We start from the raw sequence: 24,963 nt of genomic DNA, 5'->3' as shown, positions 1-24,963 counted from the left end.
ATACAATTTGTCTAATGCAACGGGGGATCGGGGGTTAAGTACATGTGAGGGAAGAGAGGATCCATTTGCTGAGAGAGAACGGGACAGCTACACCTTGATACCAAAAATACGCCCCCCCCCCCCCCCCCCCCCCCCCCCCGCCTCCCGCAGCAGCAAGCCCGGCAGCGGCAGCAGCGAGGTACGAGGCGAGGATCCAGCTCCCTGCGGACCGTCGGATCGATGACACCGTATTTGCAAAACCGGCCAATCGATCCCACTTGGCAAAACGACTGATCGATGCCAGCTTGCTCGTAAGCCGCTTGCAGAACTACCTTCTCCCCGCGCTGCTCCAAACGCCGCCCCCCCCGCCTCCTGTGTTTCACCACCCTCCCCCCCGTTTTTCTTGCCGTTGGCTTTTTTTTTGTGAGGGAGGGGAGATACTTTTTTTTTTTCTTTTTTTTTTTTTTTTTTTTTTTACCCCCCTCGCCGCCCCATCGGGGAGTCAGGCCCATCGCAAATGGCTTCGTTTCCCGAGTCCGACTTCCAGATCTGCCCGCTGTGCAAGGAGATGTGCGGCTCGCCGGCTCCCCTCTCCTCCAACTCCTCCACCTCCTCGTCCTCCTCGCAGACCTCCAGCTCCTCCGGGGGCGGCGGCGGCGGCGGCTCCTCCTGCGGGGGCCCGCCGCGGCGGCTCCACGTCCTGCCCTGCCTGCACGCCTTCTGCCGCCAGTGCCTGGAGGCGCAGCGGCACCCCGGCGCGGGGGACGCGCTCAAGCTGCGCTGCCCCATCTGCGACCAGAAGGTGGTGATCTCGGAGCCTTCGGGCATGGACGCGCTGCCTTCCTCCAACTTCCTCCTCAGCAACCTGCTGGACGTCGTCGTCGTGGCCGCCGCCGCCGACGAGCAGAAGAACGGCCGCGCCGCCGGGGCCGGTCCCGCCGCCGGCTCCGGCGCGGGAGGGGGGGGCGGCGGCGGCAACAACCGCCACCACGGCCGCCCGCCGCCGCCGCCGCACCGCGCCGCCGGCTCCTCGCCCGCCGCCGCAGCCGCCTCGGCCGCGCCCTCCTCGACGTCCTCCTCCTCCTCCTCGGGCGGCGGCGGCTCGGCGGCGCTCCTGCTGCGGCGGCCCCACAGCCGGCAGGGCGAGCCGCGCTGCAGCTCCTGCGACGAGGGCAACGCCGCCAGCTCCCGCTGCCTCGACTGCCAGGAACACCTGTGCGACAACTGCGTGCGGGCGCACCAGCGCGTCCGCCTCACCAAGGACCACTTCATCGAGCGCTTCGCCGCCGCCCCCGCCGCCGCCGGCCCCGCCGCGCCGCTCGCCCTCAGCCCGCCCTTCCCCGCCTCGCCCTACAACATCCTCTCCGTCTTCCCCGACCGGGCCAGCTACTGCCAGCACCACGACGACGAGGTAAGACAGAGCGCGGCGCGGGAGGGGGCGGCCGCGCTCCGGCCCCTGGCCGGCGCCAGAGGGCCCCCCCGCCCGCCTCGCACCCTCGCGGCGGGCGGGCCGGCCCTAAGGGGCGGGCGGCGGCGGGGAGCGGCCGCGGCGCTTCCTCCGCCCGCGGGGGCCCTCGGGTCTTGGCCGCCCCGCGGGGCTCGGGGGCCGGGGGTGGGCTCGGGGGGGGTGGGTACGGCGGGAGCCGTTAACGGGCCGGGGGAGGGCGGGCGGTGGGGCGGTGGCGTCGTCCCCGGGCGCTCCGCTCCCTCCGGGCACCGCTCCGCGCCGCCGCCCGGGAGGAGGAGGAGGAGGTGAGCTGGGGATGCGCCTGTGCCGCTGCGAGGTGCGGGAGTCGCTGTCCCGAGAGGCGGTCGTCGCAGCCTCGGGCTGCCCGTGCGCGGCGGGAAGCCGCTAACGCGGCGGGGGCGTGGGGCTGCTGTGGGCGCTGTCTTTCTGGGGGAGCTTGTCGTGCGCGTACCGAGGGGCGGCGAGACCGTGGAGATAAGAGCGAGAGAAGTCTGGAGTCCCCCAGGCTCCTAATGTTTCTAACGCAGAGTTAAAATTACTGCGTGGAGTCTGTTTTGTACCGTGTTCGGCGTGTAACCTGTCAAAGAAAAAAACCCCCAAAACCAAAACAAACAACAAACGAATAAATAGAAGGCAGATAACTCTAACGAGCAAAGGACTTTTTTATTAAAGGTAGTCAAAGTTAGCAGAGATGTTCATTCACCCTTGCCTATACTGGCTACGTCTCCTGTTTTTTGGGTAGCTCTTTAGCTGCCTCTCTGGTGCAAACGAGAACTTTATCCACACAAAAATGGGAACTTGCTTTACATAGTCTTCTTTTAAAAAGCTTTGCTCACAAGTTTTGTTTCTGATGATCGTAAGTATTGTTTCAGAGATATAAAAGAGGCTGCGGCTTCTTCAAAATGTGCTGGAAGTGTCTTAAGTTTCATTGGGACATAGTTTCTTGCTGTGATAGTTTGAAACTTGATTTTCATCTGGAACTGGAAAATGGCTGTTCCCCCCCCCCTTTCTGCTCTGGGGGGGGTCAATGCGGGGGATTTTGCTGGAATTTTCCAGTAACTTCAGTATTGGAGGTAGTTTCCTCCCAGTATGAAATCCGACAGCACAGCAAGCCACTTCAGGGGAAAAACCTGCCTGAGGACAGGGTAGTACTGAGTTTTCTGTGGGATGCTTGCTTAACTGATAGATGAAGGCGTTTAGCCTAGTGAAGTGTGGTGATGCCTTTGTCTTTTTTTTTTTTTTTTTTCCTTATCTCTTCCAATGCTGTTGAACCTCTGAAATAGTTTTCTACAAAGCTCTGGAAGAGCTTGTTCTGTTTCTTAAAGTTGCTAGTCAAGACAAAGGATGAATTTTGTGGAAAAAGAAAAACCTTAATTAATTTTTGGGGGTGGGGTGTGCTTGAGGGGCAAGGAAGTTTAAAAAAAACAAATAAACAAAAATGAAACAAACAAAAAAAACCCCAGCAATCTTAAGGCAGTTGGGCTGCTTACAGTTTTTTGTGGTATCTAAGTATCTTCCTGCTAGTGGGCTTCCTAAAGAACATATGTAATACTGAATGCCAGAATGAAATGAAGCATGGTATTCTTAGTAGGCTAAAAAAAAAGCTATGTTTCTGCATTCATTTTGGAGTATAACTTTGGACTTGTGGTATGGGCCAAAAAGCTTCTAGTTCTTGTGTTAGTACAACAAAACTTCTTGTTGAAGTGTGTAAAATGAAACAGCGGAGGGGTGTTGGTCATAGCGTAGAATACCCAGCTTCTAAAGCAGATGTATTCTCCACCACTTGGTGAAGAGTAGCTGGGGCAGGAGCTCCAAGGGATTTTGTAGACTTAAAAGCTTAAATTGCAAAGGGAAAAAAGACATTCTAGCCTTGCTTAAACTATACGGTTTTTCTAGTAGTGACTTCTAAAAAAGCTTGTTTATTTTGCATAACTAATTTTATTTTCAACAGTGTGCATTGAAAAAAGAGTACATGTCTCTTAGGATTAGTTTTGGGTGTCCTTGTGTCCTGTAGACCTAGAAATTGCTTTAAAACAAGTGAGCATTTTCAAGTTTCAGCTCCTGTTGAGAAAGGCTTTTATTCTGTAAATTAATGATCTACTACTGTTCTTGATTAGTGAATTTTGGTGGTTCCTTAATGTGGGTGTGCCTGATCAGCATTTGCAAGTATCTATTACTCAGTTAAGGGGAAATGTTTGAGAGATACTATGACTGTTGGGAACAGTTTATACTGTAAATCTTTCTCGCTTCCACTAAAAATGTGGGCGAGGTGTACAATTTTTTTTGAGAAAGGGTGGCTGCAAAACTGTGAGGGTTATTGCTTGTTTAATTCTAAGAATGCTATTTACAGCCTCATAAAATGAACGATAATAGAAAGGCAGCCTTCCAAGAGAGTACTTAAGTGATGCACTAAGTACTTTTTTTTGGCTAATAGTGTAAAAACAAACCTAAAATGCAAGGCTGGAATGGAAGCTTAATATTAGTAGTTATAAACTCTGGTTCTGCTCAGTATGTAAGTGGGAAAACCTGGTGACAGAGCAGGATATTTCCTCAGACTAATGTCATGCAGGTAAGTTTGAGCACAGGCAGATCTCATCTGTAAGCTGCTAGAACAGTAGTTCTCTCCGATGTGGAGTTCCCCTTCCCCAGAATGTATCCACCCGGTTTGAGATCAGTTATAAGGAGTTTGACCCTGTCCCTGGGGCTTTTCTGGGCCAAAGCAGCTGGCTCCCTTATTTTCTACCTCTATACCTACAACATAACTCCTGTTCTTCTAACATCACTACTTCACTTGTTTTGGTTCTGTTCCTTTCTGGTCTTTCCACCCCTCCTCCTGGGAAGCACTGTCTATTCCCCATAACTCTCCCTCCTTCCACCCCCATTTTGAGACTCCCTCAAGTGAGGAGGGAAATAGCACTGTGGGTGGTTACTTACTGGGTGTTCCAAGTCTCAAAACAAGACTACAGATAAGCATTTCCAAGACAAGATCAATATGGTTGCATATCCTTTCAATGCAGAGAAATGCAGATTTCAGCTCTCTACTGGGATGTCTGGAGCAGTCTCTTTTTAGTTGAGCTGGTTCTGGTCTCAGTTGAGCTGTTGACTCATGTAAAACAACAGTAACCTGTTGTGTGCTATGAGTACATACAGTCACTGACAACAGAGAATATTGACTATTACTGTAGTGGCAAACATTAAAGAAAGTGGAACTCTGAACACTGCTTTCGGGGTGGCTGGTGCCTGCAAATAACTACAGCGATGCCTGAAAGGAAAGCAAGTAGACTATTGGGGGGGGGGGGGGGGGTAGAGGGGGGAGCAAAAGCCAATCTTTTTTTGTCATAGAGCTGCTGTTGAAACCCAGTCTGGTTGCTTACCTCTTGGAACTGCTCTGTCTGAGGTAAAATGCTATCAGGGCAGCAAGGGAAATGCTTAATCTCAGTCAGATGTTTCAAAGCATTCTACAAATGTAGCAATATTTGTGTTGCAACCCTGAAAACTTCCTTCTGTGTGACCATGTTTGTTCTAACATTGATAATTCTGTCCATACAGTAGTAATGTGATGTTATTGTCATAAAAGCTGCTAGAACAGGACTGTAAACTTGAAAAAGGTTTTACCTTAGTCTATCCATAATTAAATATGCTAACTGATACGTCAGAGTGTGCTTGATTGTCTCATCCTTCAGACGTAGCACCTCTGTTTTTCTTTTCATGGAATTCTCAATAATAGGCTGCAAACCAAACCAGATGCTTAGAAAATGTTGGAACAACTGTACGATACTTGGCTTGTATAGATAAACTACCTGAATTCAAATTAGTTTGCTGTTGCAGAAAGCGGAAAAGGCCACAAGTCTCGAGTTGAATAATGTGGGATTTCCTTTATGCCAACTCTCAGCTGCTACATGCTTTAGTACCACTTGGTGATGACAGTGGCGGATGGTCAGAACAGTTCAATAGCAGACTTCTGATGCTTTCTAGGGAAAGAGCAGAGTTGCCAAATTCAGTCAACTTAATGGTCTGTGACCCCCTAGTTCTCATATTGCTTTACAGATTCCATTTTAGAAGTGGTTTATAGAGTACAAGGCAAACCCTGTAGCACCATGGCTCCCCCACTGCAAGAAAGGATTTTAAGAGTTCTTTCTCCCCTTGCCCTTAGCCATGCTGTTCCTTCCTTTTGCTTGCATCAGTTCTGGCTTTGGTCAGATTCTTCATTGATCACATTAATTCACAAACTCAAGTTTCTTGCCAGATCAGTGAGTTGAAATGGCTCATGGGGATATCAGTGCATGTGGACAAGACTGGCTAAAATTAGATTGCTATATTGAATTCTGGAGTTGCATATATTCCTGCATTTATTGTCTTTTTAGACTACAAAAATATTACACTTATTGTCTCAGACTGTAAAAGATGCAACTTTTGAAGGCTTGTGTATGCATAGGGGAAGGCATTCAAACACATAACTGTCAGCTGAACTGAAAGCTACATATCTGGTACTTTGGCTAAATTTACTGATTAAATTTATACCTAAGCTGCTCTAATGTAGGAGGGTAAAGCTCTGGTTTCACAATAGGGGAGCGAGCTGTCTTAACATCTCATGGCTACTCAGAGAAGGAGATCTCCCTTCCTGCTCTATTCTCACCAGGCTTGGTTCTGTGCACTCAGGAGATGCTTCTGTGAGCCAATTTATCTTGCTGAACTTGATGGAAGACTTTTTTCCCTTATTCCTTCTTCTAGCATTGATGTAAGTTTATTTGAATTGCAGAGGAATCTGGCCCAAACTGAACTGGTATGAGGGAAAAGGAGGAATAGTGTGGCTAGGAAGGAAGGGTAGGTTAGCTATGGTCCCTTTTGTGTAATGGCTTGCCATTGCTGCCAAACCCTGAGCTTTACTCCATGGTGCTCTTAACGCTGTCCACCCACATGTCTCACCAAAACAGTTGGCTAACAAAAAGGTAATATGCCTGTGTCCCCACTTCTGTGTCTCTTGCTCAAGGGCTATTTCTATAAAACTACAGTACATGATACAAATGTGATGCAGGCTCTTGCTGTTTGTTTTTCTAATGGCTAGGGTTTTTTACCTCTTAACAAAATGATTAAAACTTGTAGGAGTGCATTCTGGAGGTGCTGGTCTTAATATGTAATACTTTATTGTGTTGCTGCTGTAGTTTCAGCTTTAGAGGACAATGTGCACATCACCTAGAGAAATTAATACTTCCAGTCTATGTAAGAAACTGCATATACGTCTTTATACTGATGCACCCTTCATTTATTGTACTTACTGTGTCTTTTTTTCTTCTGATATCAAACGCACATGCAGGTGCCCAGTCTGAAGACGGCAGTTTGGATTCAGTTACTGATGTATGGTTTTTCCCTTTTTAAATCTTTCCTGGTGAAGAAAGACGGGCAGTAGTTGTTTTGTTCATACATGGTCTATGTGATGTGGACTTAACATCTTTAGAATGATGGTGGGTTTTAATAATCTCTAATTTCACACTTTTTACTTACAAATAATGTTCAGATCTGGTGCTAAACAGGTCACCTCTTAGATTACTTTGCCTTACTTTCCTTTTATGCCCCTTCTCCAGCATACCTTTAGCTCCTGGCTCTTCCCTGTATGTAAAGGTATTTTATTTAACTGCTCCTTTGTAAGAGCATGAAAACTTTGCTGGGCTTAAAACGGCTTTAATACCATACTGGACAGAATCAAAACCTTCCTTCCTTTCCCCTGCTTTGCTGTGATTGATGTTCAAATACTCTCAACATTTTAGGGTAAATACAGCAAAGTTGTTGGCATTTTGTTTTGTGGGGTTTTTTTTGTTTTTTTTTTTTTTTTTTTTTTTCTGGTGATAATCTGATACCATTACACTACTGGCCTAATTAAACATGACTTCAGATAGTTTCCAGTGAGTAAAAATTGGAAGAAACAGAAATGCCTTGTCTGTTCAGGCAACTTTCCTGGACTGTTTTTACTTTGAGAACATATTTGAAGAACTAACAGTATCAATATAGACCTCTTGAGGTTATAACAACTTCCTTGAGAAGGTAGGACTGGAGATGTACATACAATAAATAGGCATGAAACTCGTCTTGTTAGAGAAAATTGTCAGTATACAATAAGACTAGTTTCATTCAGCTTTGCTAAAACTGATGTCTTGAAGTGTATCTCGTAACTTGGAGAGAGGGTCTGACTGAATTTTTGCTTCAATTTAGTCACGAAATCTTGCATCATGTGTAGGAGTTACTCTTTTCAGCTAAATCTTCAGAGCATGTAAACATGCTTTTGCTAGACCATGTTTCCTTAGACGAAAACTACCTAGTTCCTCTGTTTTAAAGTTAAGAAGGTATCACTCCTCTTTCAATACTGTCTTGACCCTGTCTCTTCCTAGTTCTCCTCCCATACTCCCTTCCTTCCAGCAAAGTTGTGGTGTCTTTCCATCAGACAAAGAATCATGATGTATTGAGAGCACAGATCTTAAGCTGTATGAACAATGCACCAAATGCAGGACTAATATTACCACAGATAAGATTTCACAGAAGGGGTTTATTGTCTTTAGCTGTAAAACCCTTTCAATAGAGCAGTTACAAATATAATCTCGGATCATAATTATGTAGTACGTAATTTTTAGTAATGCTTTTACCCTATCATTCTAAGTCTTAATTAAAGTGTAGAAGTACTGGATGGGAGTGGGACTACTGCCTGGCAATGCAAGTATTGGTTAATGTAATGAATGGATGTCCTTGATCCTAAAATATATTAGGCATATGTCCTTGTTTTAGCTGTTCTCATCATGGGCTCAGCTGCAGCTACTTCCATGGGTTGTTTTCTACTTTCCCTGGCCGTGCTTGTTGAAGGGCTATGTGGGTGGGATGGGTTTGGGCCTCTTATCTAACAAACTGCTCGTGCATCCAAACCAATTTTGAAAGTCTCAGGAGTACAACAAAAACATGTTAAAGAATCAGAGCAATACTATCTGCTAACTGGTTTCGAACTGGAGTTCAAAAGCTTTTTTACTATGCAATATTACTTTGGACAACTTTCTCTTCCTCTTTCCCCTTCCCCCTCCCACCTTAAAAAAAGAGAAATTTTATGTGGCTAATACAGCAGTAGTACTTCTTTCCTGAAGTTCTTTTGACTCTAAGCTACTTTTCTTCCTCTTTATCAGCCCTCAACAAAATAGCAAAATTTTCAACTGCGGAGTCCACAGCTAATACTCTTATTTAGGAACTAAAAATGCTGACCAGCTTTGAATGCTCTAGCTGTTTAGTATGGAAAGGGGTAAAACTCACAGGGGTACCCACAGAAGAGGCCCATGATTATATGTTCTGTGTTTTCCTACTGTGCTGCCTCTTGGATATGTGTGCAATGCTGCCACTTCCTCACAAGAATTAATGCATAGCTACATGTTCAGCTGTAAGAAATAAGAGCTCCATTCCTGTTATTTCACTTGAGTGTATAACATGCATTTCTAAAACCTCAGATGGTGAGCTTGTTGGATAGGATGATGTCTGGTCAGCACTTTTCCTACATATGTAGGTGAAATATCTTTGAAGTGACTGACTTGAACTGGAAACTTTAAATGAGAAGCTTATTGTTCTATGATTCTGCATACTTTGTACTATATGCTTCTGCACTGGTGCTGACTTGGAGAAAATGGCTTACCTTCCAGCAGTAGGTAGGCAACTTGAGGCAATCTCTAAACTTGTCTCACTAGCAGTGGGTGCAGCTTACTTCTCAGAGGTGAATACTTTAAATTTTGGGGACTGTGAGGTATGTCTTCAGTGCTATAGTGGAAATAGTCTCTTGCTGAACAAAGAAATGTGGAATATCTTAAACTTGTTCTGAAATGGACAGATTAAGCCAATCAAAGGCTGTTGTCCTGTTGTTATGTCTTACTCCTATTTGTTACTATGGTGTAATCTTTACTAAGATCACGCAAGTAATCCCCAAGGTGCTTGGTACCAGTACTTTCCAGGACTGTCAGAATGCGACTGCCTGACCTTGGATCTCAGTGCTTTGCCGGAAGAAGGGTCCTTTAGTGAGATAAAGGTAATAGCTAAACTTGTGTTGCATCATTTTCCCTTTAATATTGGTCTCCATGCATAACCAAAATATTTAAAGGTATTTTGTCAAGTTTGCTAAACCTTATCTTTTCTAGTTGTTTGCTTGTATTACATGCCCATCCCATACATTTTGTGGGTAGAAGATGTTGTTACCATCTAGTGTAAATATTTCCTTTCCCTAGTTAAGGTATTGTAAATGTACAGAACTACCAAATACTGTGTGTGGCTGGATTAAAAGGCTGTCAGGGACTCGAGACTCAGAAATGGAACTTCAACAGGATCCTTGGATGGTAATGTTAGTTTGTTGTTGTATCTTCCTCTTGTCCCGTGTTGTCTTGGGTTTTAAGAGTTCCATTTGCATGTTTAGGTACTTGCTGTCCACAGTGGCAGGCATGTGCTAGAAGACTAATTTTATACAGCTTTTTGTTCAGCTGCTCTTGGTTAACAAAAGGCAAACTATTATTTAGGGGAAAATGTCAGCTATCAAACTTCAAATCCTCCCCTTTTTCCCTCCCCCTTCACTTCAATGCTTCTTGTTACTCATGCCATTCACACTGTCAGACAGTACGGGTACAATACAAAAATCCCTAGCCTTAAATCTTTGGTGCAAGCAGAGCTTGAAAGCTGTCTGCATTATGGATGCCTTTAAGCTTCGTAATCCATCCTAGTGCTGCATCAAGGGACTAGGGAATGCTGCTGTTTTATGTAAGGGTTGGTAGTGTGGTCTGCGCATCACCAGTGAACTGGTCCCTGTTGCCTGACAGGGGTACTTACTATTCCTGATTTTCTGTAACCTTGAGTAATGCAATGCTAGGTGATTGAGGTTGTAAGAGATAACAATCAGGTAGCTTCTAGGAGCTGTTGCTGTGTCTTTCTATGGTTTGGAAGTCAACTATATAGTTTGAAAACATTCTAGTAAGTGCATGTGTATGTGAGGCAGAGCAAGTCCGTTACTTTGAGGAAAAGCTTGTTAGAGAATGGAAAGAATCATGCCTCCAAGCCTTCTTTTTCCTTTAAAAGCAATGCTGGGAAAGAGTTAAATTTCACCCCCCCTGCAGCTCACCCCGCCCCCACTGCTATATATGGTGTGCCCAAAGGCACTGGAGATTTAATACATTGAAGCTGGAGCGTGAAGGGGGTCTGCAGGCTGCTAGACAAAGTCACTCAAATTTCAAGAATACTTGATCCATACAAGGATGTTACTTGAGAAAGGCATGACTTCTTTGTAAGAAACTCGTTGCCAAATGAGCCAGCTGAGTGTGTCCTAAACATGGTTTTTGTGGCTGGATGAGCAAATTGAAAGCCAGATTTTCTTTAATTGATGACTGATAAGCAAGCCAGCTAAAGTTGTTGTAAGAACCATCTCCTTTCAGAGAACAATGGTTATTTGTAGGGGAAAATGAAAATTGTGATTCTCCCACTGAAGTGCTTGCAAGTTATAGAAACTATTGTGCAGATAACTAAATTATCTATTGCATCATATTGAATTGACTGAACACTAGACTAAACAAGTGGCAAATACAACTTTTCCCCCTCTAGCTACTGTAGAAGCAGCTGTAATGTTGCAGTGGTGTCCCAGCACAATGCATTTGGTGTCAACTTATGTTAAAGGCTTTTAAATGGATGGGCAAATATTTTGGGAAGAGAGGAGGGACAATTCATGAAAAAATAAAACAAAAATTCGAAAGTGGAAATGTCAGGCAGTGGTCTGCAGTGGATTCTACCCTGCAAGAAATAACTAAACTACCACCACAATAGGGAATTAGAGGGGATGAAGTACAGAAGAATTACTGGAACACTGAGGTCCCAGTCTTCCCAGTGCTACTCGTGTACTTAATAAAATGGTAACAGGAGGAATATGTAATACTCTTCTTGTTTCTTCCCCTCTTGTACTTAATACAATTGTAAGTGAGGGGGTGGATGTAATAATCCCTCCCCAATATCATGGAAACATTGATAAGATTAGAATTAGGAATTAGACTAGGGTTATAAATGGTCGCAGCTGACAGTGTCCCAAAAGGTAACAGCATGCCCTTTCTTAGAGTGAAGGTTTCTCTGTTATAGGCAACATGTATTTTAATCAACAGTACTGTTTTGTGGTAGCTCTTGCTCTTTTCTAGCATTACTTATTTTTTCAAGGACTCTGAGCCTCTCACTAGAGCAGAGATAACTAATGTATGACCCTTGAGCTTTCTGTTGCTGAAGCATGGCTCCCTTACTTGAGTTAGCCTGTGTGGTCTGTGGTGGGATGGTTAGTGTGGAGGTTAGTGGGCAGTCTAAGCAGGCTGGTGTGAATGGAAGCAATCCTGGAGGGTCTTGAACTGATTTCCTCGGCATAGCTGGCATGCTGCTGGGGGCTGTCTGCTCCAAACCTCAGGCTGCTCTTGAGAGGTGCTCTTCCCAGTGACAGACTGCATACAGATGCATACAAATTTGCTATACTTGATGGGATAAGTTTTAGACAATTGTGACTTGTCAAAACAAACATTTTATCTTTGTTATTGCCTTTCTTGCAAAGGTGATGTTATCCCACCTTTGCATCTTGTCAAAAAGTAGTTCAGTAAGTACCTCTGAATCTGAACTGTTAGTCTCTAAACAGTAGCAGCTGTCTCAAGCCAGCCTAACTTCTTTGTCTTTGTACCAAAGACAAGTGGAAAAACCTCTAAAGCAATGTTCATGTGAGCCTGAAGGGGTGGTGGTGGGGTTTACATTCCGAGTGGCTTTCTCTTGAAATAGTATTTTCAGGGAGCAATTGTATGCTTTGATTGCACGTGATGCTGCTAGTTACAATTAAAATTTCTTTATGACCTAGGAAGATAGGTCTTCCAGAGAACTACTAGACAGATTCTGCTGGAAGTTCTGAAGAACTGCAGTTAAAATTAACATCGTGTGTACGTTCATTTTGCCTTCCATGAGCCTTTGGCATTGACTGGGTATAGGTAAGGTCAGCATGTCTTTGCAAAGTCTGGAGCAGTTGGGTTCTTTGGCTGGCCACTTAAGCTTGTAGTGGCATACTATATGCTCAGGCTTGGATTAGATCCAAAGGCTCTTCTTTTACCTGAACGCTTGTCAGTTCTTTCATTACTTTTCCTGTGCCTCTGAGTCAGTGAAGTGAGTTCAAGTAGTACGTGATTACTGACAGTATTTACTAGTGTTCCTATCTTGGTCTCTTGGCAACAATGCCAAAAACTTTCTACACTGAGAGTAGAAATGGAAGAACCTTAATTTAAAAGTGCAGGTGTTGCCATGAAGCTCACTTTTACAAACTGGAACAAAAAAATCATCACCTTGAACCATTCTTTCAGTTAATAGTTTCATTTTCATATCTCAGTCCTTAGATGCTGCAAGCAATTGAATTTTATTTATCTACAGAAAAGACCATAATTTTTATAGTTATAGAAGTAATTTAGGGTGTTAAACTACTCACTAGCTTTATTTTAATTGGTTTCTGATTTGCTCATCTAGCCACAAAAACTTTGTGTGGGGGACTTGCTCAGCTGGCTCATTTGGCAACCAGTTTCTTACAGAGAAGTTATGCCTTTCAAGTAATGTCCCCATAAATACAATTCAAGGTTAGCATTTTCATTCTGTGTATGTCACTTCTGAAACCTATTCTTAATGCCAGTCTATGCCATTTGGCAAAGAACAGGGCTGAGAAGCAGCTCAAGCTGATGAAACCCCTCAATGGTGGGGACTCCAAGCAGGATCCAGGCACAGAAAGTTGCATTCCTTATGGGGAAGGGGAAGTGACATAATGTTTGATATGCAGGCAAAGCAAGGTGGCTTTCACAAAACACAGCTGGTTGCTTCACTGGCCTTGGCACGGGTATCCCTTGTCATCTAAATCCGCACCTCTTTTCTGCTTCAGCCTCCTTGAGACCATCTGTGTTCTGTATCTGATCCCTTCACACATCGATTAGCAACAAGTAGCAGGGTGAACTGGCTCAGATCTAAGGGGAAGGAAGCCAATGCAAGGCTGGCTGAAATAATTGGACAACCCTGCAGCTGAAGATGCTGTAGGGAAGAAGGAGAAAAAGTACTGAAGTTCCCTTTCTGTTGTCCAATCCTTCCCCAGCTCTGCCTTAAATCTAACAACCCAGACTTTGAAAGGGAATTAAATAACTTGGATGCTTTGAATGAATTTTTGGTTAAAGCCATAGTTCTGCTGTTCATTATAAAGCATTCTTGTGCCTAAACATCTCTCTTCTAAGTCTTCTTTTTTGCTTATGCAAGTCACTGTCTAAACATGGAGCATGTGTTCATTCTTCTCAGCTGTTTAGTAATATGCTTTTTCTGCTGGTATTAATTTGTCTTCATTATATATTGTCAGTACACCTATATAAACATCATTTTTATATAGTATTTATGAGGGTTTGGCTAGCATAGTAAGACTGACTTATTTTTTCCTAAATGAAAGATAAATCTTGACAGTTAATCAATCTAGGATTAATGTATTGAACCAGTATCCTGTCAGAACTGCTGCTTTATTCTCACCAATGTTCAATACAGCTGTTTCAGAAAAAATATGGAAAGCTGTATAGTGTATATAGTTCTGGAGTAACTGGTCCACAAGGTATCCTTCCATTTTGATTTATATCGAAAATTATCATGGGGAAGCCTTGAAGATGTGCTGTCTTACACTTTAATGTTAGTTTTCTAATATGAGCAACAGAAAAACATGGTCTCAACTGAAAATAACACAGTGCATGAAATTTAATATCATCTTGGCTAGAAGAGACTACAGTATTTTCATCAGTGTTTTTATTGTTTGAAGTTTAAATTCATTTTAATGCCATCCAAGGAGGAAACCTAAAAGGAAACACTTCTTTCAAGCTAGGGGATAGATTGAAAAGAGGAAGTGTTACATGTTAAAACAAACACCAAAATAAAAAAACAGTGATACCTACCAGCTGAGATGACTATGTACTATCCAAATATGCTATCAGCAGGTGAGAGACTCACTGAAACGGTATGCTGTCTTGGAAATCTTGTTTACCCTTCCAGGTATTCCTCAGCATACGAGAACAGTGTTACCTTCTTGCAGAATTCAAATGTATTTGTATATGGCTTACCCTGGGATGGAAATCTGACTAACTACTCATGATAATGAGTATACTCTCATTGTAACCCTATTTTAGTTGTCTGTTCTTGGGGAGCTGACAGAATTTGGTTTATTCCTTGCTTTGAGAACAATTATGTCATTCTATGTTGTGGCTTACGATTTTACTACAAAGCTTGCTGGTATGAATTTTCCTAAGGTGTAGGCAAAGAAATAGTTGCCACCTGTATTAGTGGATTCTCATTTTGGAAATAGATTGGCAATTTTCCATTTGGCTCCTGTGGCAGAGATACTTTTACAGACAGCTATATACTCTCTTGCCCTAAGGAGCCGAAGTACGGGGAAATAATCCAAGGTGACTTCCACAGCTGTAAATTGAATAACTTGTTTTGGATGCCCATATTCTAATGAAGTAGCACATGCTGTTGAGCAGCATGATGTGAAAAGATATAAAATACTATACTTGTGATCTAAGAAAGGCAACTCTTCTTCAGAGACCCCTGTCTGACCCAGGCAAACTGCTGCCAGCAGTTCGCTAGGAGCAAATGGCTGTTGTGGAAAGGTACTCTCCTAAATCAGTGAGAGTCAGAATATCATGGTGTGTGGGTTGTTTTTCCCCATTTCATGTATCTGTTTTCCTCCAAGCAGGGGAGACATTCCTGCCAAATATGTATACCATGGCTCTTTTTCCACTACAACTAGGTAGAAATGCTTTCAATATGAAAGGCCTTTATAAATCAAAGTTTAAACAAACAAAAAGAAACAAAATCAGCCAAACAAATTCTCAAAACACCCAGCTCTCATTTGGTCAAAGAAGCCACTTCTTGGAGTAAGCTGACTTGTTTCATGTTTGATCCCATATGGAGTTACGGAGGGAAACCATTCCTTGAGTGCTTTTGTTAAATAAAGCTGTTGCCATGAATTAAGCAACACTGCCCTGGAATGTTTCTGATCATGGTCTTGCAGAGCTTGTGACCTTTGCACTGAACATGTGAACTGAAACTTCATCTTCCAGTGTTCAATAACCATGTTAAAAATTCAGAGGTGAGGCAGTCTTGGGATTTCCTTAGGCTAGCTTAAATGCAAAGTGAAATTTAAGTACTGATTTATACAGTTACTCTTCATCTTTTGTAAATCTAAGTCAAATTGGAAAAGCTAAAATCTTTATTCTGAAGCTGAGAATTCTTTGTCAAGTTAAAACAAACCTGCATAGACAATCTCTTACAATGCTTTCATTTATTGCAGCCTACTAAACCACTAAAATATTGCTGCCACCTTGTCTAGAAGCATCCAGTTACTATTAATCTGGATGTTTGTTGTAGTGTACTACTACTGCTACTTAAAAGCAATTGCTTTAACCAAGAACTGGATGTAGTGCCTGAAGAGGCTATTCAGTTTAACTGGGCTGCAGCTGAAAGGGAGAGGGGAGCAGTTTAAAATCTGTGCCCCTTCGCAATGTATCACTGTTGGATGCCATGACTTCCTACCCTACTAGAATGCTATAAACAATTAGTATTTTTCTTATTTACCAGACAGAAACACTGCCACCTCTTGGCTATTCATTGTCCTGACCTTTTTAAAAATACTTCTAGTTTACTGTGATGTTTTCTGATGCTGTGTTTCAGAATAATCAGGTGGTTTTGTGGTGAAAGTATTAATATCACATACTGTAGACTTGAGATTTTGTATGGAAATCTTAATCGTTTACTGATTCTACCCTGGAAGAAAAGGAAGACGGGGGTGTACTACTTGGTTCTGTGACTCTCAACTCTTTCTGACCCATCTCTGTCTATACTTTGCTTGAAAATATATTAGGCTAAGATGGGCTTCTGTCTGTGCTAGATCAGCTGACCAGACAATTTGGCAACAGTGCTGGCATCTGAAAGTAATGTCTGGCACAAGGGAATCCAGCTTTTATGCCCTAAAAGAGGGTTGACAAGATATTTCCTACTGATCTTAGTTTTGGCCAAATTCAAATAAACCATGTTGATTACTGAATTCTGAATTCTGCAGAGTTGGGGAAAGAGGGTCATGTTAGGTTCTGACTATGTTTCTGATAGCAGTTTTAGTGAAGCTGACTTGATGAGTTGTTTAAAATATTGCAGCTTTAGTATTACCTATATTGTGTGGGGTTGTAATAATTAACCCTCAATTCCAGAAGATTTCCCAATTGAGAGGAAAGTTATGCTTCTACCCAAGTGCTTTTTCTTGCTGTAAGCAGCCTTGTCTTTTCCTATAAATAAATGTCCAGTGTTGTGCTGGCCGTGTGTGTGTCTGGTCATGCAGTGAGCCTTATTCCTGAGAACGCATAGAGATGGGTGACTTACTCAGCCCAGCCAACCTGCCAAATATGAAACCAGCCTTGAGGAACACCTCTCAGGCTGGCTCTTACTCTAAAAAGCCAATCCCAACGGTGTGCTGGAAAGGCTTCCTGCTTAAAACCTGCCCAAGTGAGAGAGAAGTCTGACTTGCCACTTCTCCGAGGACCTTTCCCATAGAACAGCTCTGGTGCAAAGCAGTAACACCTATAACCCAAAGGGCTGTAATACCAGTTAGTGCAATCCCCACCCTTAAGCGGCAAGTTTTAGTGGAATGCAGAAACTTGAGACAGAGACAAGGTGCTTATAGAACATGAGAGGACTTAAGTGGTTGAGTGGGATTGTCAGGATCCTGACATCCTGACTTCTGTATTAGCAAATGGAATTAATTTCTTGATGTGTAACTTAAGCTCCATGATGGGGATAGAGGATCTGGGTTTCCAGCATCTGTTCAGAAGTTGCAGCTTAAAGCCCTTTCCTGAAGGCAGTCTCCTTCTTACACCCCCTATCCTAGCCCCTTCAAGTGTGGGGGTGGGAGATCACAGTGGAGAAATGGCTTTGCTCTGTTGTATCCCTATTGTATTCACCTCTCAAAGATGAGGCAGGTGTAAATCCAATTTCCTGTGAATGAACTTTCAAGTCTAACTTCTGGGATGGTGGTTTGAAGTCTCTTGTGGGAGCTGCTCAACTTTATAGAGCAGAACCCGAGTGAGTGGCCCAAGAGAGAAAGGATGAGCCTGGCTTCCTCATCGGGGGTGGGGTGGTGGGGGTGGTAGTGTCTTGGGTGCTAGTCTGTGCTCCAGTGGCTCTTATTTCATATCACTAAATTCTTTATCCTGAATTAAAAAAAAAAAAGACTCAGACTCCTGTATTACTGCAGTACAAATTAGAAAATAAGCTGGAGTTGCTTAAAGACATTGTAGCCATAGCAAATAAGGTTTCACCGTGCAAGCTATATACTTCCTTTTTCCAGATTTTATGGTGAGGAAATAGAAAAGGGCGAAAGATACTATACAAGCTTTACTAAGCCTTCTCTCACATCTTGACTTTTTGTAAGTGCTATCGCTTGTCTAGCTTTGTGAATCATATGGTTTAGAAGAGCTCTGAAATGTCATTCTTGGATTTAAATGGCAAGTAATATGACAGTCCCAGGGGTTCCTAAAATATTTTTGTTTAGCAGCAAAACACCCCCTATGTTGTGTTCAGTTTGGATGAGGTACAGATTAAAGGTATATTGTGCTGATGCTGTGTCATTAATAAAACTGCTATTTAGTGTCTGTTTTCCAGCATCCTTATTATTGCAGAGTCAGTCATACTGGATAAGCAGCAGTGACTGATTTTTAAAATGGAGGCTTGTTGGAGGGAGGAAGGATTGGCAAATACGGTGCATCTGAAAATTACTGGAAAACAGTAATTTTCAGAAGTGTTTTTGTAGTGGCAGATTCATTAGGATAAAATATTAACTGAATAGTTCTGGCTAATTTGTGATAAAAGTGAACAGATAATGGAATTTTCCAAATTGCTTGCAGCTATTGTGATGGCTAAGTATTTTGAATGGAAGAACAAAACCCTACCTTTAAGATTTTTTTCAGTCTTTTTGACAAAGCTTAAGAGTTTTTAACATCTCAAAACATGTTTGACCTCCCCACCCTTAAGCCATTTTGACACTCTTTACCATTGCATTTCAACAGGAAAGAAAGATCCTTTTTATAGCCAAATGGCTTCCTCCTTCTCTTCTCCCTCTTTTCCCTTCCATCCCCCACCCCAGAGTGCCTTTCTAGTGCTCAGGCTTCAGCTGCTGCCTGGATACTGGCTACATCTGTCTTGTTTAGATGGTCCTAAGGAAAAACAGCACAGAATGTGACCGGAGGGCCAACAACAAGATATGTTTCTTTTCAAATTTGAAAGGAAGCCCTGCACTTGCTTCTGCCTGTTTGCCTAAACTGTTTTTAAATCAATCATGGCTAGGGCTGGTAAATGCCTTCTCTTCCCTTTCTCCCTGAAATGGTCAAAATCCAAAACATTTGAAAAGTCTAATGAATTAAATGTGGTGTTCACAGGACTGTTTCCCCTTGTACAACTTCCAGTTTGATGAAATAAACTCTTTTTATGGGCTCTTGCTTTGAGACAGCCATTGGGAAAAGTTTCAAAGAGGATGGTGTTGCTCTGGGTGGAATTTGGAGGTTTGCAACTCCATAAAATGTTTGCACTGACAACAGATTGGGCTTTTGTACTTGAATTAGAAGGGACAGCATTAAAAACTAATTTTTTGTGTCTGAACAGTGCTTGATGTTTTGTGGGGATTGTTGTGTAAAAGATGGTGACTGTCAAGGGAAGAGTAATTATGCAGGGCAGATAGAGGACAGTGTAGTTCCTATTTTGGGGGGAATTTTCTGATACTTAGTGCAGGATGAAGGCTGGAACAATGACAACCTATGCCAGTCAAAAATGATCTTATAAACTTGTGGGGTGGTAGTTCTGTTTTTTTAAAGGTTAATCAGCCTGGGGTGGGGGGGAGTAATGCGACTTGATCCTGTTCATAAAATTCAGCTATAGTTGAAATGGATTTGCCCTTGTGATAGTATCTTGTTGCACACAAAGTAAGAGGAGACTGTCTTGTAAATGCATGAGAACATGCTGATGTTTTATCACAACCTGTGTGTGTCTGGCTCCTTCTGAGGTGCTAGCTTTTGGTTAGCAGTCCCTTTACCACCCCCCACCCTGGATAATGTGTATTATAATGAACTGCAGGGAATGGAGGAGAAACAAATAGCAGCCACAGAAATAGGTCTTGTAAGAACTCATGTTACCTCTTATTTTAATAATGGTTACTACTACTTTTATCTGTTCAAGGTCTTATTAGCCATTTCACTTTTAATAGGCTTATGTTGCAGTGAATGGCTGTAGATGTATAAGTTCTATTTTATTGTTCATTGTGATGTTTTAAAGAGTCATGGAATAAGGACAAGTATGCATGCAAACTTGGGAGATGCAACCTAAATAGTTTGCAAGTTACTGGTGTGACAGAGGTGTCCAAGAACTCGGTCCTTTAAATTTTGTGGAAACATAGCTAGAGTGAGACTCTGGGTTTCATTTCAGCATTTCCTCCGTAGTAACAGTGCTTGAACTTTGGAATCCACTTTCCCGGCTTTTGTGTGGGGAGGCAGAGCAAAATGGATGTTTGCACTGAACTCAGCACGTGCACTGAGCTTCAGATAACAATTGTTTGGCTTTTTAACATCCTTGTATTTGGCATGTTGAACTAGCCACACAGAGTTGTCCTACGTATTTGTGCATGAGGTGCAGGAAGTGTTACTCCTGTGTTGCTGAAAACTGACTTGTGATTCTGTGCAGGGATATGTAACAACCTAACCCAGCTCTGAGGCTGCTTCGGCTTGTGTTGGGGAACAAAGCTTCTGAAGTGTGTGTCTAGGTTGTGTTAATAAGGACAGTCTCTACCTCAAGGCAGTCTCTCTTACTACATGTTGCAGAATTTGTTGAAGAAGGGGTCATTTAGGCCTAAAACTAAAGGAATGTTTTAAAAATGTGTTTTCCCCAGGAAAATGTGGATTAAATAGGGAAACGGATTTGCAAAAAGTGAATTTAGTAACTCTGACTCAATTTCCTCCAGACTTGAAGGGCTAAATTTCTGTTTCATTCACTGATTTAATAAAAATTAGTCATCTAACATCTGTTGATTCCCAGCAGACCTGAAAGAGGTCACAAACTGGAATAAGCTGTCCCTGCTTAACTGTGCCTATACTGGTGGCATTTAAGTGCTGGCATAAACTGACAAGTACACTAGCTGGATTTTGTTGATTTTTTTTTTTTTTTTTTTTTTTAACTGGAAGAGCTATGGAGCCTGCCGAGTCCAAACATGCTTGTAAATAAACTGTAGCTTTGTCTTCAGACTGCTCTTGAAGTGTGGATTTCCCTGGCTGAAATGACCTGCTAATGCCAAAGGCCTCCTTGCTTTGAAACCTCTGTACTGTTTTACAGTCTGTGCCTTTCCCCTGCAGAAAAATGGGGGGCGGGGGAGAAGGATGCAGATTAATACACCGAAATCATTAGCCCTCGATTTCACTTTGGATTTAGGAAGACACTGAGAGATTCTGTGTTTCTGACTGACCATGCCTTGAGGATTGGTGCAGCTGCCAAAATCCTGCACTCGGGCCATAGCTCTGTGTGCAGCAGCCCTCTCGTGGGGTGGGGTGGGAGGGGGGCCCAGTGCCCAGGTCACTTGGGCAGGCAGACCTGAGGGATAAATACTCATCAGTACTGAGGTATAAATACTGCTGTACGCAGAGGCGGCATACGATGGGAGCAAACGCGGCGGGCATTCCCGATGGCCTGTGCTGGAAAGCGCAGGCTGCAACTCTGCCATTTTTATTCCTAGCCATTGGACGCTGACGCTTGGCCTCCCCGGGCTGCCCTGAACGTCTCCAGCGCCTCAAAATGGAGGCCATTTGCTGGTACAAAGGCAATCGGCAGTGCCGCCGGAGGGCGTTCCCCCGCCCCTCTCGACTCCTTCAGGCCAGGCGCTGGTTCTGCCTCGGCCCTGGCCCTGGCCCTGGCCCTGGCCAGGCCGGGGCAGGGGGTGGCAGGGAGGAGGGGCGCAGCAGCCCCTCTCGCTACCCGGTTGGCCCTGGTCCTGGCCCTTCCCGCCACTTGCTTTTACACCTGTAGCAGCGTTCCTGTTGCTTCCCCAACGTCAGTGCCACGAGCTGCTTTAGGGAACTGGGCTGAGCTGCGAGCAACCTCGTTCTTTACAGGTTATGGACAAGTTCGGGGTAGTCTTCAGCCGGATCTGTCCTCTGATGGCACTGCAAGGTGCTGATGCTTGCGTGAGGGGAGCTGACTAAACTGGGGGGGGGGGGGGGGGGGGCTTTAACAGGAGGGTTTGCTTGGGTAAGCCTTGAATCAGTTGTGAAACCCCCACTGCATATTTGCGCACACACATCTGTGAGGTCATACTGCATGCTGCATCATGGAATTGATAAATGCTTTATGTAAGTTTGTAGTCTCTTTGGAAGTAGGGCTGACTTCCTCTGACTGCTTCCACGGTGCAGCCCTGGGGACTTGTAATGCTGGCCAAACTAGAGGGGAGAAATGGTGTGGGATTGGGATAATTACCTGGAGCCGAGAATCTGTCAGGACTGCATTGCTCCTGTTTGACACCATGAAACCACAGTACAAAACAGCTATCTCCTACAGTAAACCTTGAACCACGTGCGCCTTCAAGTCCAAAGTATTGCCTGCAGTGAATTTGCTTCCTCTTTTTTCTTCAGCACAATAAACTATGCCACTAACAGAAGAGCAGTCTTTATCAAGAAGAGGCATTGGTCTGCTGCATGAGCTGAACACAAAAGTCAGTGGTACCACTGAAGGATGTAATAGCGGGCTCTTCGCTTGTCCCTCAGTTTACTGAAGCCTTCTGCAAATACCATCTTAGAATGGAGCTCTTAACACTTGCAGGGATGTTGAATTGTAATCCTTTATCTTTCAGATTTGCTGCTTGTCTGGCACAGCAACTTTTCACCTGTCTTCTAATTCAACACTTGTTTTTTGAATCTGGCTTTAATGAACAAATGTAACTTCGGGTTAAGGAAGAATATTCATGTACAGTGTAACTGGGGCTTCTGTTCACTGTAACGGTCTTTTGACCTGCTTATTAGTGGGGGCATTGTTCTGGTAAGCCATTCCAGGACCCATCCTGCCAGTCTTCTGCACAGGATTAATCATTTCCTCTTGACCTCCTGCTCTCTTTTCCTAACATGTTGCATTGATCAGAATCCTTAACTCACAAGTTTGCTCCTGTTTTTTAAAAATGGGAGGAAAAGGGGGGGGGGGGGAGGAATGTAAAGAAATTAGATATAATAATGTCTGCTGTTAACGTTCTTAGTAAGCTTTTTTCATTTTTTTCCTTCTTGACTCCTCCCTTCTCCCAAGAAAAGAAATCCCTTCCTGGTATGTATTAGCTCCAGATCTCGAGCATCTTGAGTGCCTCTGTTTCACTGGAATTAATTTTTTTCGAGCATGCAACTTCCTGCAAGATCAGCTTTGCTTATGAAGGTCACATTTAAAGCTTTACCTAGCTGAGACTTTCAGCTACTGATCTACCACATTAGAGCACTATATTAATCTTCTCAATCTGTAGTATTTCCATCATAGGTGAGGCAGTGTCAGAATACTGCATATAACTCTTAATTTCCCTTTTTTTTTTTTTAATGCCAGCAGAGGAAGATATTTGAGATTATACAGGCTGCTGCCTAATAGAGAAAACTCCATGTTTGTCTTTACTGACAACATCTTTGTTATGCCTTTAAGGGAGCTGTTGACTTTAAGGTACAAGGTTCTGTTGCCAACCTGTCCCAGATTATATCAGTAGCAGAAAGGAATACTTGTTCTGTTCAAATCACCCACAGGCCCCTTTATTCCCCTACTGGCTGTGGCTGGCAGCTAAACCAAACTTCCCAAGAGCAGACCTCTCTAGACTTCAAATTTCACTTCTCCCTGAGCTAGTAGTTCTGATCTGCTGTGTCCAAGCATGATCTGGCTTTTGAGAAGGCTGCTGTGGCCTGTGCTTCCTTTTGTAAGGTGTTAATGGCAGCTCCAAGGGAGAGAGTTAAGCTGAAGAAAGCCAATGGGATAGAAGCAAAGGTCTGTTCCCTCTTCTCATAGAACCTCTTTCTGTGAGGCTGTGTGTCAGAGGTAGTCTTCCACTCTTGGCCCTTGCTTTTCTCCAAGCAGGAAAGAAACCAGTGGTGGAACTTAACATCTCCTGGAAATAAATCATTTCATCTGCCTTGTATCTCTGAACAGAGTGATGCTGACTCAAGCTCTTCTAGGTTCATGGCCTTGCTCAGAGGAATGCTAAATGTCTGTGCCTGTACCCAGGAGCAGTTTGTGTTACTCTGGGCTACAAGGGAATTCATCTTTGCGCCCTAGTTTAGGCTCAGAATGGCTCCAAAGGGGACTGAGCCATGTGACTGACAAAGCACGGACCTGAACACGCTCTTCTAGTTTTGTCATTTCTGCTGTTCAGAAGCAGACCATGAGCTGGAAAGTAAAACTGGATGTGGTTCTCTTATCAAAAGCAAACAGGTTAGAAGCTCTGCCTCTAGTGAAACTCATAGTCCTATGTAGTGAGAGAGCTGACTAGAAAGCCCATCCACTAAGCCCACGGAGTCTGAGATTGAGACACAATAGCTCTTTGTTCTTGAAACTGTGGGGGTTATTAGCTTTTGTTAACTACTGGTTTTGGAGGAATCTCCAAATTCTATTTTGTTTCCTGCCCTGAGGTAGGGTTATGGGATCATCCTCCCAGTAAGAAAACTGTGATGGCTAGTAATGTCTTCTCACTTCCCAGAGCAGTGTGTTAGGACCAAGCAAAGAGACCACATCACAAACAAACAGCTTTTTGTTGCTTTGTGTGCATCACAAAGGATTCGGAGGCAAGAGGGCCTTTTGCCAGAACGCCTCCATGGAGATGGGAGTGGGCCTGTTGCCTGCATGGTAAGAGGCAAAGTAAAACAAACCACCTGCACTGAAGGAGGCTTCAGGCAGATAATTCTGGCATTATGTATAGGAGGTCTGGGGCTAGGTGAGGGGAGCCATACATCTTTCCTGCTACTCCACTTAGAAGGTACTGTGGGGTGGGGTGCTTTCAGCCATGCCCAAGACTTTGCATTAAGTAGTTGGTCTTAGCTGCTGTTGGCCACCACACCCGAACATCCAGGCTATTGTCCCTGGCTTCTGCTGCGGGCTGTTGTGCTCTCCACCAGCTCCTCTAGCATCTGGCTCTAGTGATAAGATGAAGAGGAACATGCAGTCACAGATGGGGGGCCTCTTGGTTTCCCCGGTCTAACTCCCAAAGGTCTGTCTTCCTTCTCCCTAACCTTCATTGTAGAAGGCTACAAGGTCCCTTACTGTCATTAGGTGATATCAAATGGGGCCCCTTCAGTTGGGATATGGAGGGGCATAGTTGCCTAATACTCTATACCCTTTTCGTGTGTTATCTTGATGGACTGTATTAGCAGTTATTACCCTATTCAATAAAAAAAATGGTCTATTATTTATAA

At 43.7% G+C, this 24,963-nt stretch overlaps 1 protein-coding gene across 1 annotated transcript in view; it reads left to right on the top strand.

The window, feature by feature from the left end:
* Nucleotides 1-483: 483 nt before the first annotated feature.
* The window catches only part of TRIM71 (tripartite motif containing 71), a 57,060-nt gene continuing 32,580 nt past the window's right edge, over nt 484-24,963 (top strand). The window contains exon 1 of the mRNA XM_049816753.1: nt 484-1,390. Coding sequence (XP_049672710.1) covers nt 497-1,390 — 894 coding nt within the window. The 5' untranslated portion in view covers nt 484-496. The remainder of the gene's footprint in view (nt 1,391-24,963) is intronic.

This window comes from Accipiter gentilis, chromosome 14 (genome assembly GCF_929443795.1).
Source record: "Accipiter gentilis chromosome 14, bAccGen1.1, whole genome shotgun sequence".
Lineage (NCBI taxonomy): Eukaryota > Metazoa > Chordata > Aves > Accipitriformes > Accipitridae > Astur > Astur gentilis.
Note: the sequence above shows the minus strand (reverse complement) of the source record. Positions and strands in the feature narration are given on the sequence as shown.